The sequence below is a fragment of the Microcaecilia unicolor genome, chromosome 2, assembly GCF_901765095.1.
Source record: "Microcaecilia unicolor chromosome 2, aMicUni1.1, whole genome shotgun sequence".
Classification (NCBI taxonomy): Eukaryota; Metazoa; Chordata; class Amphibia; order Gymnophiona; family Siphonopidae; genus Microcaecilia; species Microcaecilia unicolor.
In genome coordinates, this window is record NC_044032.1 from 623,305,583 (window position 1) to 623,322,579 (window position 16,997).

At 42.0% G+C, this 16,997-nt stretch overlaps 1 protein-coding gene across 1 annotated transcript in view; it reads right to left on the minus strand.

Annotated features, from left to right (window-relative positions):
- Positions 1-15,007: 15,007 nt before the first annotated feature.
- The window catches only part of ABCE1 (ATP binding cassette subfamily E member 1), a 91,236-nt gene continuing 89,246 nt past the window's right edge, over positions 15,008-16,997 (minus strand). Inside the window, exon 18 of the mRNA XM_030191679.1 lies at positions 15,008-15,510. Within this exon, the coding sequence (XP_030047539.1) occupies positions 15,463-15,510 (48 nt within the window). The 3' untranslated portion in view covers positions 15,008-15,462. The remainder of the gene's footprint in view (positions 15,511-16,997) is intronic.

Consider the following 16,997-nt stretch of genomic DNA (forward strand, 5'->3'; position numbering starts at 1 on the left):
AAAAATGTCTTTGTCTGAAACATTTTGATTAGTGACTGTTGCTGAGTGTCTCCTGGCTGTGCTTACTGAGGAGATGGATAAGGCTTTTCAGCCCTGGTGGGAGAGGGCCTAAACCAGATATCTGCAGACAAGAGTCTATTTGTATGGATCGTTGCACATCCCTTTTGTTTCCCCCAGTGCCACAAGACCCCTTGCAGCATAATTGACAATCGCTACAGAATAACTGACATCCACTTGGATGTGGAGAGAACTGGCTAGGCAGGTGTAGGAGAGTCCTTACTTCCTCTTTACTGTCTATGGTTCCCTCCCTCCCTTTTCACTGATCCTGTGTCTTCCTCCCTCTGCCTCCACCTCTCTTCCCCCTTCCCTCCCAAGACTGGCACAGCAAGCATATTCAGAACACATTGTTGCAGGACCAGCTACAAGTTAAGCTTCAGGGGCAGAAGCGGACATAAGGCTGATTTGCCTAGGGCAGTGTTTCCAAGTCACTCCTGGAGGACTGCCTTGCCAGTCAGGTTTTCAGGATATCCACAATAAATATGCATAAAGAGATTTGTATATAATGTAGGCAGTGTATGCAAATCAATTTCATGCCATATTCATTGTGGACATCCTGAAAATCTGACTGCCAAGGGGGGTACTCCAGGACTGACTTGGGAATCATGGGCCTAGGGCACCCAGTTCTCTTGTATTGACCCGGTTTGTAGTTTGAATAACTTGGGATGCTGTAGCTTTCTGTGGTGTCCAGGACAACTCAACACTCAACGCTTGGAAGCAATTACAAAGGAAATACAAATACAGCATTAGACAAACTAAAAGATCATACTATAAAACTAACATTGGGCCAAACTACAAGGACACGTATAAACTTTTCCAACTCGTGAATAAACTACTAAATACTACACCGGTGACTTCTAACAGTATAGACACCCCATCAGCAGACAGCCTTGCGAAATACTTCAAAGAGAAAATTGTAAAACTACGACTCATGATCCCTGTCAACACAATCGACTATGCAAAACTCCTCGAGTGTCAAGACCCAATCCCGGGAGAACATCCAGCTGACCGAATGTGGACTAACTTCGACACACTCTCGAATGATAACACCGCTCAAATGCTCGAAAAATATGCCAAGTCTTACTGCAAACTAGACACATGCCCCAATAACCTTATAACATTTGCCCCCCCAGCAATTTAAAACAGACCTTATGACGCACCTGAACTATATGCTACAAAATGATCGCTTCCCAAAGGATAAAGGAAATATTCTACTTACCTAAAGACGCAAAGAAAAAGCACAAGTGACCTAACCAACTATTGCCCAGTAGCATCTATCCCGCTGATAACCAAATTAATGGAAGGCATGGTGACGAAGCAGCTCACTAGCTACCTAAATAAATTCTCAATTCTTCACGAGTCTCAATCAGGATTCCGGTCCAACCACAGCACCGAAACAGTACTAGTTACTTTACTGACTAAATTCAAACACGCAATTGCAACTGGCAATAAAATACTTCTCTTACAATTTGACATGTCCAGCGCCTTCGACATAAGTAATGCCATACTGGGAAAAGACCAAGGGTCCATCGAGCCCAGCATCTTGTCCACGACAGCGGCCAATCCAGGCCAAGGGCACCTGGCAAGCTTCCCAAATGTACAAACATTCTATACATGTTATTCCTGGGATTTTGGATTTCTCCAAGTCCGTTTAGTAGCGGTTTATGGACTTGTCCTTTAGGAAACCGTCCAACCCCTTTTTAAACTCTGCTAAGCTAACCGCCTTCACCACATTTTCCAGCAATGAATTTCAGAGTTTAATTATATGTTGGGTGAAGAAAAATTTTCTACGATTTGTTTTAAATTTACTACACTGTAGTTTAATCGCATGCCCCCTAGTCCTAGTATTTTTGGAAAGCGTGAACAGACGCTTCACATCCACCTGTTCCACTCCACTCATTATTTTATATACCTCTATCATGTCTCCCCTCAGCCGTCTCTTCTCCAAGCTGAATAGCCCTAGCCTCCTTAGTCTTTCTTCATAGGGAAGTCGTCCCATCCCCGCTATCATTTTAGTTGCCCTTCGCTGCACCTTTTCCAATTCTACTATATCTTTCTTGAGATGCGGCGACCAGAATTGAACACAGTACTCAAGGTGCGGTCGCACCATGGAGCGATACAACGACATTATAACATCCTCACACCTGTTTTCCATACCTTTCCTAATAATACCCAACATTTTATTCGCTTTCCTAGCCGCAGCAGCAGCAGCACACTGAGCAGAAGGTTTCAGTGTGTTATCGACGACGACACCCAGATCCCTTTCTTGGTCCGTAACTCCTAACGTGGAACCTTGCATGACGTAGCTATAATTCGGGTTCTTTTTTCCCACATGCATCACCTTGCACTTGCTCACATTAAACGTCATCTGCCATTTAGCCGCCCAGTCTCCCAGTCTCGTAAGGTCCTCTTGTAATTTTTCACAATCCTGTTGCGAGTTAATGACTTTGAATAACTTTGTGTCATCAGCAAATTTAATTACCTCGCTAGTTACTCCCATCTCTAAATCATTTATAAATATATTAAAAAGCAGCGGTCCTAGCACAGACCCCTGAGGAACCCCACTAACTACCCTTCTCCATTGTGAATACTGCCCATTTAACCCCACTCTCTGTTTCCTATCCTTCAACCAGTTTTTAATCCACAATAGGACATTTCCTCCTATCCCATGACCCTCCAATTTCCTCTGTAGCCTTTCATGAGGTACCTTGTCAACCTTGGTTAACCATGGAATATTACTGCACATCCTAGAATACTTTGGAGTAGGAGGTAATGTACTAAGCTGGTTTAGAGGATTCCTGACCACAAGATCATACCAAGTGATAGCTAACTCGATCACATCAGCCCCATGGATACCTGAATGTGGAGTCCCCCAAGGATCCCCCCTCTCACCAACTCTTCAATCTAATGATGACACCTTTAGCCAAGTTACTATCCAATCAAAATCTCAGTCCATACATATATGCAAATGACGTCTCGATCTACATCCTATTCAAACACGACCTAACGGAAATCACCAAGGATATAAACCAAAGCTTCCAAATCATGCATTCTTGGGCGGATGCATGTCAGCTAAAACTTAATGCAGAAAAAACACAATGTCTTATACTTCACAACATAACACAAGTAAGTTCACCACTATAACCACACCAAACTTTTCCCTGCCTGTTTCAAACACACTAAAAATTCTTGGAGTTACCATCGATCGAAATTTCACACTTGAAAGTCATGTGAAGAATACAGCTAAGAAGATGTTCCACTCAATGTGGAAACTTAAAAGAGTAAAACCTTTCTTCCCAAGGATCATTTTTCGGAACCTGGTACAATCAATGGTGCTGAGTCACCTAGACTACTGCAATGCACTCTACGCTGGCTGCAAAGAGCAAATCATTAAGAAACTTCAAACAGCTCAGAACACCGCAGCCAGACTCATATTCGGAAAAACAAAATATGAAAGTGCAAAACCCCTAAGAGAAAAACTACACTGGCTTCCACTTAAAGAACGAATCACGTTCAAAATCTGCACTCTAGTTCATAAAATCATTCACGGAGATGCCCCGGCCTACATGCTAGACCTCATCGACCTGCCACCCAGAAATGCCAAAAGATCAGCATGCACATTTCTTAACCTACACTTCCCCAGCTGTAAAGGTTTAAAATATAAACTGACACACACAGCCAGCTTTTCCTATATGAGCATGCAGATATGGAATGCTCTGCCATGTAACTTAAAAACAATTTACGAAATAACTAACTTTCATAAATCCTTGAAGACCTATCTCTTCAACAAGGCATACCAAATGGAACAATAGTTATTTATAACACATCAACACTCCACCTAATTTCTTTTTACATCTGGTCTCTATGGAATACCAATTGTATCTTTCACCCTGGAATGGTGATTGCCATAACGGGACCTTGTAAGCCACATTGAGCCTGCAAATAGGTGGGAAAATGTGGGATACAAATGCAATAAATAAATATATAAATAACTTGTTTGCAGCCAAGGGAGGTGTAAGAGATGAATCAACTGGCAGGGGAGGGAAAGGAAGAATTATGAGGAGGGGTATGAAGGAAAGGAAAATCAAGAGGAAGTGAGCAGCAATGGAAGAAATGCTACAAAAGGGAGAGAGAAGAGGAACCCAAAGGAAGGACAGGCTATAGCGAGAGTGCGATAGGAGGAGGAAATGGAAATAAAATAGAATGGAACTGCAATAAGAAGGTATAATTAAAAAAAAAGCAAAAGTAATTCATACATCCAAAGGTTGGCAAGGTGTTTATTTTGCCTTCTGAATATCCATGTTTTTAATTGAATACAATTCTTTAGTGCCAGTTTATGTAAACCTTTGAAACATGATGGAGACTTTCTCTTTCCACAGAATTTACTTTTCAGCAGCAGGAGAGTAAGAATTAACTTGGATTTGTTATCTTGCAAATTGATCCCTGTGTAGATTCTGAAGATGGACATTTCATAGCTGCCTGGTTTTAAGGGAATTGAAAACAGTCATTTACAAAAATTATTAAAGTTAGGGTTCATACATTTACAGTGTCCACTGTTATGGTTAAGTAATAGATAGCTGGTGAAACACTTAAAACTGGCAAGACCTTAAGGGGGGAAAAACACAAGATGTAGTTTAGATAGCCTCCGATGGAGGTTAGATTTTATAGTGTACAGTTCTCAGAGCTCGATGCGCAAAGGTTTCCTGTAGAATCTTCACTCTACCGTGAAACTAGTGTACAAAAATTGCCGTACTAAGCTCAAAAGTAATGAATATGCAAATTTTTGCCATGTTAAAATCACTATTAATATTGCACCCTTATCGCTCAACTGTATTATTCCTTCAGCAATTTAGTCGTGACAAAGAATTTAACATTTTACCATACATTCATAAAATTTTTGTGAGTGGACTTCAAAACGCCCAGCTAAGATATTCACACTAGCGTTGGGCCATATTTCATTAGTCCAAATCATGTTCCAAAACAACCATTCTCATGTGCTTAATATTTAAATAGTCAAAATGATCAAAAATGTTAAAATATTGCTACACAACAATTAGTGTTAAACTTGTGGCATTCATTTGCTGCTCAGCCCTACATGCCAACTTTCTTGTTGGTACTGGCCTGAGTGGCAATTCACTCAGGCATTGACAAAAAAGTTGACATTAAAAAAAAAAACAAAACATAAGCATGCCATGGCATGCATCAGCCCCCTAACCCTCCCCTCCCCCCACACATATCCCTGGTGGCCCAATAGGCTCTGACCCCCCTCCTTCCCCAGGCTTAAAATGCTCTGGTAGTCTGGTGGAAGCCTGACACCCCTCCCCCTTTTACCTCTTTTGAGGCTGGAGCAATGCGCACTTGCACCTGCCTCTGGGCACTGTCCTCTTCAAAATGGTGGTGCTCTGCCTACCTACAGGATAGTTATATCCATCAACCAGCAGGTGGAGATAGAAAACTAAGCTCAGACATATCTCTTGGCATCCAGTCCAGTTCCTCAGAATTTTCTATCTCCAGCTGGTGGATGGACACACTTTTCAGCCTCTGGGGTTCTGAGTGATTTGCTCCTGGTCTAGTTGGTTAACTGGTCCCCAGTTGAGCTTTGTGGTGGCTTGAATCTGCTGAGTCATATTTGGAGGTCTTCAGATCCCTGTCTCTGGTGCCCCGCAAACTTATTTCTTCTCTCCCTTTACCTCTTCCCTGTTTCTTGTTGAGCTTTCCGTTTCCAGCAGAACCATTTAAAAGAAAGAAACAGGTTTACTAGAGAGCATGGGACAGAGTATCAGTCCTGATTCTTTCTCATCTGTAGTAAGACTTTTGGAGACTGAGCTTGGGGGGAGCAGCTAGCAGTGGTAAATCTGACTAAAGTTTGACTCAGAATCACTTGGAGGGCTGCAAGTTCTTATTGGTGCTGACACCACTTGGGACTGCATTGTGCTGCACTTGTGCCAGTCAGGGTAAATGGCTACTCCTGCAGAGGCAGTTAAATGGCTTTCCCACTGTGAGATCCACTGGCTGGTGTCAGGGTGTTGTATTGTGTGCAAGCCGGGAATCCTGCAGGACGTGGTGGAAACAGTCGGCGGAAGCCGAATATGCCAGGCACTAAGGGTTCTCCAGCAAGGTCAGTGTGCAGTTTGATGCAGGAGAGTGCAGGAATGGGCACCATTTTGTCGGGGCCTCTGATCACGCATGAAGCACAGCTGCCATTTTACAATCTCAGGGCCCAACCGAGCATTCAGCTGCATCAGGATTTTTGTTTTCTCCATAATTTATATTGCTCTTACACCAGGCCTACTTACTGAAGCAGGGACAGTCATAGTTGCTGCAAGGTACTTCAGTTTCTTGCCCTGGTGCCACTCCAGCTCTTAAGAGATCTTGTTTATCCTCATCTTGTCTTTCTTTGCTTCTCCCTCCTTATCTGATGTGGCCTTGATCTATTCAGAGGAGCCATCATTGAAGGAGCTATTAGAGGAGTGAGATGACCTGATAATATTGTTCATAAAGAGGAGATTGGTACTCTTATTTCTGAGCAATAGGCGGTACTTTCCATTGAAGAGCCTTCTGCTTCAGCGTCAGGAGTTCCATCTTCATCGATCATGAGTGGGCTTAGAGATCCTTCTAAGACATTCTCGATGGATCCAGACATTGAAGACCTGATTACAGCAGAATAGGTCTCACTGGACGTGGGGCTAAGAGCAGGAGGAGCCATGGCTCACCTCTACCCATTGGTTTGGAGGAGAAAGAAATTGCAGCTTCCCATGGTGGACTCCTTTGTTATGGCAGTGACTAAGATCATCACCCTGCCACTGGAAGGGGGTATTGCTCTAAATGACCTACAGGATAGGAAGCTAGAAGTTGGTGGCCTCTTCAGGCCTTCAAGTAACAGTGTGCAGCTCATTTGTGGCAAGACCATGCCTGAAGTGACATCAACAATCTGTAACATAAGATGGGCACTGTAACGTCCAGCTGAAAGTGAATTTGGCTTACTTGGTGGATGCTATTTATGACACGTTACAGCCTGCAGTAAGTCTTTGGCTGTCATGGCATGTCAGCAACTCTGGTTGCGGGATTGGGAAGTGGATACAGCATCAAAGTCATGTCTAGTTAAACTGCCCTTTTGAGGCAAGTGGCTATTTGGAGAAGATCTCATAAGACCAATGGCCCTTCTAGCCCAGTTTCCTGTTTTCAGCAGTGGCCAATTCAGGTCACAAGTACAGGACAAAATCCTGAATAGTATGTCTCAATAGCAGACTATGGACGTTTCCTCCAGGAACTTGTCCAAACCTTTTTTAAACCCAGTTACATTAACACCTGTTACCACATCCTCTGGCAACAAATTCCAGAGCTTAACTATTTGTTGATTGTTTTAAAAGTAGTACCATGTAACTTCCTTGCGTGTTCCCTAGACTTCGTACTTTTTGAAAGAGTAAATTGATTTACTTTTACCCATTCTACACCACCAAGTATTTTGTAGACCTCTATCATATCTCCCTTCAGCTGGCTCTTTTCCAAGCTGAAGTATCTTAAGCCATTCCTCATATGAGAGGAGTTCCATCCCCTTAATCATTTTGATCACCCTTCTTTGAACCTTTTCTAATTCTGCTATAACTTTTTTTAAGATAAGGTGACCAGAATTACAGACAATACTCAAGGTATGGTCGTACCTTATAGTGATACAGAGGCATTATAATCTTTCTTATTTTCTATCCCTTTCCTAATAATTCCTAACATCCTGTTTGCTTTTTTGGCATCTGCCACACACAGGGCAGAAAATTTCAGTGTATTGTCTATGGTGACACCTAGATCTTTTTCTTGGGTGCAGACTGCTAATGTGGATCTTTACATCAAGTAACTATGATTTGGATTATGCTTCCCAATGTGCATCACTTTGTATTTGTCAACATTAAATCTCATCTGCCATTTGGATGTTCAGTCTTCCAACAATTTTTCACCATCCACATGCATTCTAACAACTCTGAATAGTTTTGTGTGTTCTGCAAATTTAATCATCGTACTCATCATTCCCATTTCCAGATCATTAATAAATAAGTTAAATAGCACCAGTCCCAGTATAGATCCCTGCAACATTCCACTATTTGCCCTCCTCCACTGAGAGAAATGGCCATTTAAACCTGTCCTCTGTTTTCTGCCAATAACCAATTCCTAATCCACAACAGAACATTGCCTCCTATCCCATGACACTTTAATTTTCTCAGGAGTCTCTCATGAGGAACTTTGTCAAACGCTTTCTGAAAATCTAGAGACGCTACATTGACGGACTCACCTTTATTAACATGTTTATTCACGCCTTCAAAGAAATGAAATCTCAGTATCTTGGTGAAAGAACTGGGGGAAACTAAGCCAGGATGGTTACCGGAGGACAAGCTGAAAGCCTATGGTCATCCGACTTCAGGGGGCTCTCAATTTTGAGACAGCAGACGGTACCAACCTGGCCGTGAGCAATAGGGTCAGAAGTTCCACTTTTAGGCACTCCAATCTTCCTTTCATGTGTCCAAGAAGTCCTCCTCTCAACTAGAGCACCCAACGTACCCCGAGTTTCTCAATGATGCGAGGCTGGTCCACTCTTCTCTTTCTCTGTTGAGAAGACGGCTTCAGGAGTTTTGGGAGGTGTGAGCCAAAATCACGTCAGACCAGTGGGTTCTGGATATTCTTATAGAAGGTTACAAGTTGGAGTTCTCCCGCCTGGTCACTCCTCTTGAAGTCTCCTTATCGAAAGGGAACCAAGGTGGTCAAGATTCAGGCCATTGTAGATTCCTTGCTGGCACTCCGAGCCATTGTTCCATTCCCCAAATTGAACAGGGACAAGGCAGATACTCCATCTACTTCATTGTCCCAAAGAAGGAAGGCTCATTTCATCTGGTCTTAGATCTCAAAGGTCTAAACCACTGCCTCTGAGTGTCCTGCTTTTGCATGGAAACACTAAGAACAGTCATAGCCTCAGTTCAAGTGAGAGAATTTCTCACCATCCTTGATCTCAAGGAGGTGTACTTGCATATATTTATATGACTGCTGCATCAAAGGTTTCTACATTTTGCTGTGCTGGGCTGTCACTTCCAGTTCAGGGCTTTGCTCTTCGGTATCACCATGGCATCAAGAATATTTACCTAGGTTGTGGTGGCCTTCCTACCATGCCAGGGAATCAGAGATGACCCGTATCCCAATGACTGGCTCATTCATGTGCCGCCCTGTTCAGGCAGCGTTGAGGCAACAGACAGTGTTGTCCATCTACAGTCTGGTTGGGTGACAATTTCGAGAAGAGCAGACTCCATCTCAGACCCTGGAGTATCTGGGTGATCTTTTCAACACAGTAAGGGAGAGGATCTTCCTCATGTAATGCAGGAGGTCGAAACTGGTTCATCAGTTTTGTCTACTCAGTCAAGGCACGCCCAGGGTCTGGGACTAGGTCCAGTTTCGGGGGTCGACAGCAATGATGGAAGTGGTACTTTGGTCAAGAGCTTATATGCAACCATTACAGAAGCCTCTTCTCAGCTGCTGGTCTCTGGTGTTGCAGAAGTACAGCCTTATCTTCCTTGGATGCTGGTTGCCAGGTGTAGTATTTAGTGGTGGTTGTCGCCTAGGAATTTGACCATTGAAGCTCCCTTTCCGATAATGCAATGGGAGGTGGTGATGGTCTAAGTGGTTGATAAATTGTTTGGAGGTCAGGGCAATGTAGAATGCCTTTTGCAACTTTGCTCCCTTTCTGCAGGGGCCCTGGTCTGAGTTTTATCCAACAATGTCATGATGGTGACTTATGTCAACAAGCAAGGCGGGACCCACAGCCATCTGATGGTGGTGGAGGTGCCTTCCCTCATGGGTGGAGAAAAATCTCTGCTTGAGTGGTAGCTCACATTGCTGCGTCCTTAAACTTTCTCAGCAAACAGTTCTTGGACCTGGGAGAATGGGAACTATCCATGCAGGGTCTTCAGCTGATAGTGGACCAAGGGGGTTCTCTGCTTCTGGACTTGATGGTGACGAAAAAGAATACCGAGTTCTCAAGTTTTTCAGCCGCTGGATGAAACTGGGCTTGATGGGGATCGATGCCCTACTGCAGCCCTGCCTCGAGACACATCTACTGTACATCTTCCCTCCTTGACCCATTGTAGGCTGCATGTTAAAAAGCAGGGCCGGTCTTAGGCAGAGGCGACCAAGGCGGCCGCATAGGGCCCCGCGCCTAAGGGGGCCCCGCTCAGCGTGCCTCAACGCTGACCCGGACTGCATCGAGTCACTCAACCTCTCTCCAGCCATAGGCAGATAAAGCATTCCTGGCATACCTTGTACACTGTACTGGATCTTTTCTTAATATTTTCCTTATTTTCTCCTTTGTTATGAGAATTGGAACTACTCATTGTAGTGGACTTGAACTGAATAATTTCAGGGGAGGGGAGGTTTCATGATGATAGCATCGTGCTTATTATTTCAATCAGTTTTTTTGTACAAGTTTAGCTTCATTTGTCTTTATTTGAAATTTCATAAATAAAAAAAATTTCTAAAAATGGAATAATCTTATCAATGGGCTGGGGCTAGGGTGGGGCCCCACCAAATTGGTCTGCACAGGGCCCCACACTTGCTAAGACCGGCCCTGTTGAAAAGGATCACATTGCACTGGGTTTGAATAATTCTCATAGCCCCAGAATGGCCGTGGTATATAGACCTGAATCAGCTGCTGGACAGGGGATCTTCTCTGTCTTCTGCAGGTACATGGCCTTTTGAAGCAAGGGCCAATGCTCATGGAGGATCCATGCTCCTTTGGTCTTACAGCTTGTCCACTGTGGAGTGGGCCACTTACGCAGTGTCTGATCTAATCAGATGTTTTTGTTGCTGAATTCCCACAAGGGTCCAGAGCAGTTTGAGAGAATAACAATGTTGTCACAAATACAATAAAATAAAACAAGTCTGTTTATAATTGTTAACTAATCATTAGCTAGTTCTTAATCAATCCAATTTAGCAGGTAGGTACTCAGTAAACAGAAAGGTCTTAAGACTTTTGCAAAAAGCCATATATGAATTTTTAAGTCTTATATCAATCGAAAGGGATCTTCAATAATTAGCAACCTGATATGGATAAGATCGTTCATGATTTCTTTTTAGATACCAGGTGATAAACTTGGGAGGGGGGGGGAGTCTTACTATTCTTCAGTTTTAACATTAATTGAGTAGAGGAATGATAGAGTAGATCGTGCAGGATGACTAAAGTCCCATACAAGGATTTAAAAACCAAGCAAGGTACCTTAAAAATAACACTGGCATTCACCGGTAGCCAGTGCAAGTCCAACAAAAGCGGAGTAACCATCTTGTATTTCCTGTGATGAAAAATCATTTTGGCAGCAGTATTCTGTAAAAATGGCAATATATCTAATTGTTTTTTTAAAGAGACCAACATCCACCAAATTACAATAATCAAGATGTGCCAGTATGTAAGATTGTGCCACCAAGGCTAAGTATTTGGTATCAAAATGAGACTGAATCGTCCTTAACTGTCCTAATTTGAAAAACAACTTTTTCATCAAATTACTAAATATTGGCTCAAATGACAGAGTAGAATCAATTCGGATCCCCAAAACCCAGGATACCTGAGACATTGGTAGCGACTGAGATGAATCTAAAGGAATCTCAAAAGGAATTGTATATATGGTATTACTAAACCAAGCAATCTTAGTCTTTTCAGTGTTGAGCTTTAACATATGTCTGGTAGCTTTAGATTATTAATACATGATGATACAGAAGTAAGTTAGATCAATACTATTGAACACAGGAAGCCAACTAAAGATGTCAGCATAGGAATACAGGTAAGCTCCAGATGGTTTAAAAAAACAATCCTTGGTTCTCATGACTATGTTAAATAATATAGGTGTGTGGTGAACCTTGAGGTACCCCGCAGAATGAAACCCAAGATTTAGACTTTTCACCCATTTTTCATTACACAGTAACTGCACTGTTTCAGAAAGTCCTGAAACCAAGTGTAGACCACTCCAGAGTTTCCAGTCCCCTTTATAATATCAAGTAAAATGGAATGTTAAAAAGTACCTTAAGTATCGAATTGAAGTAATAAAGATGGGGTACCATGGCTCAGTGTCTGATCTTAGCAAGACAAATAATGATTCTGTACTATGATTGCTTCTAAACCCAAATTGTGAATCTTGAAGTAATGAAAATTTCTCTAAATAACATGTCAGTCTTTTCCCAATAATAGCCACTAACAGTTTAGCAAACAACAGGATGCTAGCGATTGGCCTAAAGCTAGCAGGTTTGGACATATCTAGATTACTAGACTTAAGAATAGGAGTAAGTACTATCCAAGTTCAATAAAAGGAACCCATATGTAAAATAAGATTAATTAGTAATCCATAATAAAATTTGAGATGGAATATGTCCAGAGTAGAACCTTAATTTATTCCTTTGGGCTCTGCAGAAGCCTTCCTTTGAGCCACTCCAGAAGGCCGCCTTCAAAGATCTTATGCTAAAGACAGCGTTCTTGGTGGCTGTTGTGTTGGCATGTAGGGTTTCATTGCTTCAGGCTGTCTCTTGGGGTCCCTTGCTCTGCTTTTCAGAGGCGGGGGTCTCCCAGTGCATGGTACTTTCCTTTCTTCAGAAAATGGTATCAGCATTTCATCTCAACTAATCCCATTTAGTGGGAAGGCCTAATGAGAAGAAAATTATCAGGTAATACCTAATTACTCCATATGGTAGATGGGTCCTGCCCAGTGAATCCCAGGATGAAAATGATAGAGCCAGGAGTGGGCATCTCCCGCTGACAACCACATAGCTTTTTCCATTACTTGCTCTGACCATCTAACATATGCCCAAGCTACATAGCCTTCACAGACAGGCACCTGCAAGGCTTATGCAGAGACTTCAAAATCTATGCTTCAAGAGACTCCATATTGCAGTCCTGGGGATCTTTCAATGCTGCACTCCCCCCCCCCCCCCCCCCCCCCCCCGGGACAGTGGTCATCTTCACCACAGCCAAAACCACTGCATCTACTTTAGGCAGCTTAAATCTTTCAGATTACTGACATGCTACTGAGTAAAGTCTACCCTTAAACCACGCAATACAAAACTGGCATCTGTTCTGCAGAAAAAGATATCACTTGAAGGATAGGGAACAACTTGGAAGGCTCTCTCTGATACCAAACCAAAAAGAAGTATTGGGAATCCAGAACTAGGCTCATCCTCTGAAATCTTTAAATTTCACAGGTTTTGTCCACTCTTAAAATAGCAAAGTCCTCCTTAACAAAAATACAGACCATAGAAGGATCCTCCCCTAGTGGAGCTACATTTTCCTTAGAGAGGATATCTTCCTCTAGGCCAAACTACTGCTCAGCTGAATTTATATCTAGCTCCTCCTCTGCTCCAGAGACTACAGAAAGCCTATCATCCTGATCTTTTACTCTTTCCAACAGAGTAAAAAAGAAAAAAAAAAAAAAGTCTTTCCAGAGCAGCTGTTTCTCTCTCCTGGTAAACAACAGTGGGTAAAGACTAAAGCAGCCCCTAGTTGAACTTGTCTGTTGAGCAGAAATTTTGTGTGTGCATTTTTTCCCCTCGCAGGAAAGGTCAAAGGCACAAGTAAACCCTAACATCTTAAGAAAAGAGTTGGTTCGGGGGGGGGGGGGGGGGGGGGGGGTGGAAACCTGTGATCCCTAGGTGTTACACTCAATTTTTTTTTTACTGACCAAGGAAAATGGAATTAAAATCCTACTGATCCGTAGGGCCAAACCCCTGCATAAAGCACTACAATAGGTCTACATCATGAACCTTTTACAGACTTGGCCACTGTCAACCCTAACGCAGAAGGGCTTGATGCTGTGGAAGGCCTTGAGGACAATGTGAAGACATCCAAAGGCAAAACATCTCTGATAAATACAAACAGCAAAAGTGTATCAGCATTGGTCATCATGTCCCAGTTAACTTAGCACTAAGACTTGGGGAGAGGGTATAAAAACCCTTACCTTGAAGGTGTTATCAGCTAGTTGGCACGTGAGCTGTTATCTGCCAGAACCTAGACAACGGTTATCAGCTGGCTCCGAGCCTGCCACTAGAATACAGGCTCGTTAATCCGTGGCCATATCTGCCTGTAAAGACGCCTACCCGGCTGGGGGAGTCAACCAGCTGCCTGATTTCCTGAGGTCCTGATCTATCATCATCTGTTCATGATTTGCCTACTGATCCAGTGTCCTGAGTGATATAATTTGTCAGGATGAACTGTTATCTCCTTAGTGCCTGTGACTGCTTGGGGGTTAGGCATCCTATTATTTCAGGATTAGTGCGCTCTCTTAGTTTCCCTTAGATGGGTACTTGTGACCCTTTACCACCATTCTGAGGGATTTTGCATAATTGTCTCTGATTATATTATTTGCTGTCAGTACTAAAATAAACAACTTTACCTTTTTATAATACCATCTGAGCCTTGTCCCTTACTCTCAGTTAAGTGTGCATGAGTATAACTTTTGGACAGTTAGGTTAAGCATTGGAAGTGAGAGAGAGATTTAAGATATCCAGAGTGCCAAGATAAATTATACCTCTCACTCACTGCCAGGGTGGACCTCTGGTAATATATATTTTGTCCCCACAAATCCAGCAGAGGTTACAAGGGAATCCTACCACCTACTGGAGTCAATACCGACTGGTCGGGGGGCGGCGGAGGCCCTCACAAAGGATTCTTAACCGATGACATCACAGCTCAGCAGTAGTCAGTTCCAGACTGGTCCAGTGAGAAGGTAAGGAACTTTTCATTAATAGTATTCATATGTGTTCTTAATAAAATGTAATGGCTGGCTAGTTGTTTTTGCTTAGGTCCCAAACAAAATCTTACCTATTCATATTGCTAAATGCCTGGTAATTTTCCCTTACAAGTTACAGAAATTTACATCATGAAAAAGTAGTCCAGACAAGAACTAATAATGAAAGATCACAGACTAGCAACAAAAAACAAACGTACTCTTTAGATAGAGGTTTATTATCAAAGTCTCATCCAAAGAGGCTTGCACGTGCTTTAAAACAGGGAAAGGTCTAGATCAATAATTTTTTGTAAACCATTCAAACTGCTGTCAAAGATACCTAAAATTTAAAAATAAATGGTCAGCATATTCGTACATGAATAAATTACATTATTTTAAACCCCTTAAAAGTTGGAAAGTGTCTCTGTTGCATTTATGCAGGCAGCATCCTAGATTCGGAACACTGAGAAAAGAAAATACGGTCACCAAATATGGAAAATGTAGCAATTCTCTTGCTCAGACTACACTGGCGATGGCTACAGGGCTCTGGTGTTAAGACAAAAAAAAAATGGCATTGTGGGTTCTGGAACAGTGATTTTCTACATAATCTGATCAACAAGCTCCGTTTCAGAGCTTTTCTTTTGAGCTGATGAAGTCTTGCAACTGATAAATTTTAGTCATCCAGGAAGAAATAGTTTCCACTCTTCTTTTGATCCACATCCTGAAAAAGAACAGAAGATGAGTAAAGGGAATACTGCTTTATTCACAGATACTGTTTTTCGTAAACTATAGCAATAGAATACTATGTTTCATGGCAGTATAAATGTCATCACGAAACAGACTACAACTGGCATGGGGACCGAGAATAATGTAGAGCTGTTAAGGACCCGAACTCTTGTTTTCATTTAAAAATTTTACACACAGACTACTGTAACTTAAACTAGAATCAAATGGAATAAAGTTTAATTATTCCCACAATAAACTCCCTAATCCCTTATTTGTCTTGAATAGATTGTAAGCTCTGTTGAGAAGGGACTGTGTCTCTTACATGTTTTGTGTACAGCGCTGCGTACGTCTAGTAGTGCTATAGAAACAAATAGTAGTAGTAAAATTTAAGCATGAATCAGATTATTAAGTTACTATGGAAAGAGCTTTACCATGTAAAAAGGCAATTTGTCAACACCTCAAAAAAACCTCGCTTCATAAAAGTACCTCACATTTTTAAAGTGGCACTTGGGTAACTACAATCAGTGGCATGAAATATACAAGCACCTCAGAACCACCCTTTTAGGAATACAAACAGGATGAAAGGTTGTCTGTCAGGGGCAGCTCAGGAGTAATTCTAAATTTCATACGTAACCCGCTGTTACAGTAACAGAACTCAAAAAGGCATGGAATAAGAGGAGGATCCCAAAGTATGAAAAAGTGAAGGGGGAAATATGTGATCAACTGAACCTTAAGGCAAAAGGAACAGGAACTGAACTAAGAGCTAGGCTTCTCCCAGCTATACAGTTTTCAATTAAAGAATATAGTAATGTACAAGGTCCAGTCAAATATTATAGTGCTACTGACATTAATTTTATGCCCCTCCAAGGGACTTATCAATCCTGTGTAGGTGATCAGTGGTATAGTTTACCATCAATAAATTCCCAAGATGGTGCTACTTTCTTACTGTATATGGAGAGGATATTCTACTATGTAAGAAAATCACAACTACCTACTGAAAAATACATCAGAAGCAGGACGTTGGAGGATTGTGGGATCTTTAACCTTATTGTTTATATAACCCAATGCTCTCCATAGCTTAAATGCACAGGTCTTTATCACCACCTTCTACAGTTCCAGAACAGGAATTGATTGGTATAATGAAAAGTGGAAAATGGTTTTCAACTATGTTCTTGGCTGGATGAGAGCAGGACAGCATAGTCTTTGTTTTCGTGCCGTAGCCTTGTTTATGACCTGTGACTGAACTGCAGTAGCCAAATACTGAATCCAAATGATGAACCAAAACACTAATGAAAAATTCATAAACACTTTACCAAATCAAAAATACAAATAACCCAAATCAAAGTTTATGAATTTTTCATTTGCATTCTGGTTCATCACATGAATCCATTACTTGGTCACTCCTTTGGAATTAATCTTTGCCTTTTGTCTGTTACTGTGTCTGAACTGCCTCATACTATTCACCCAGAAGCAGACAGGAGT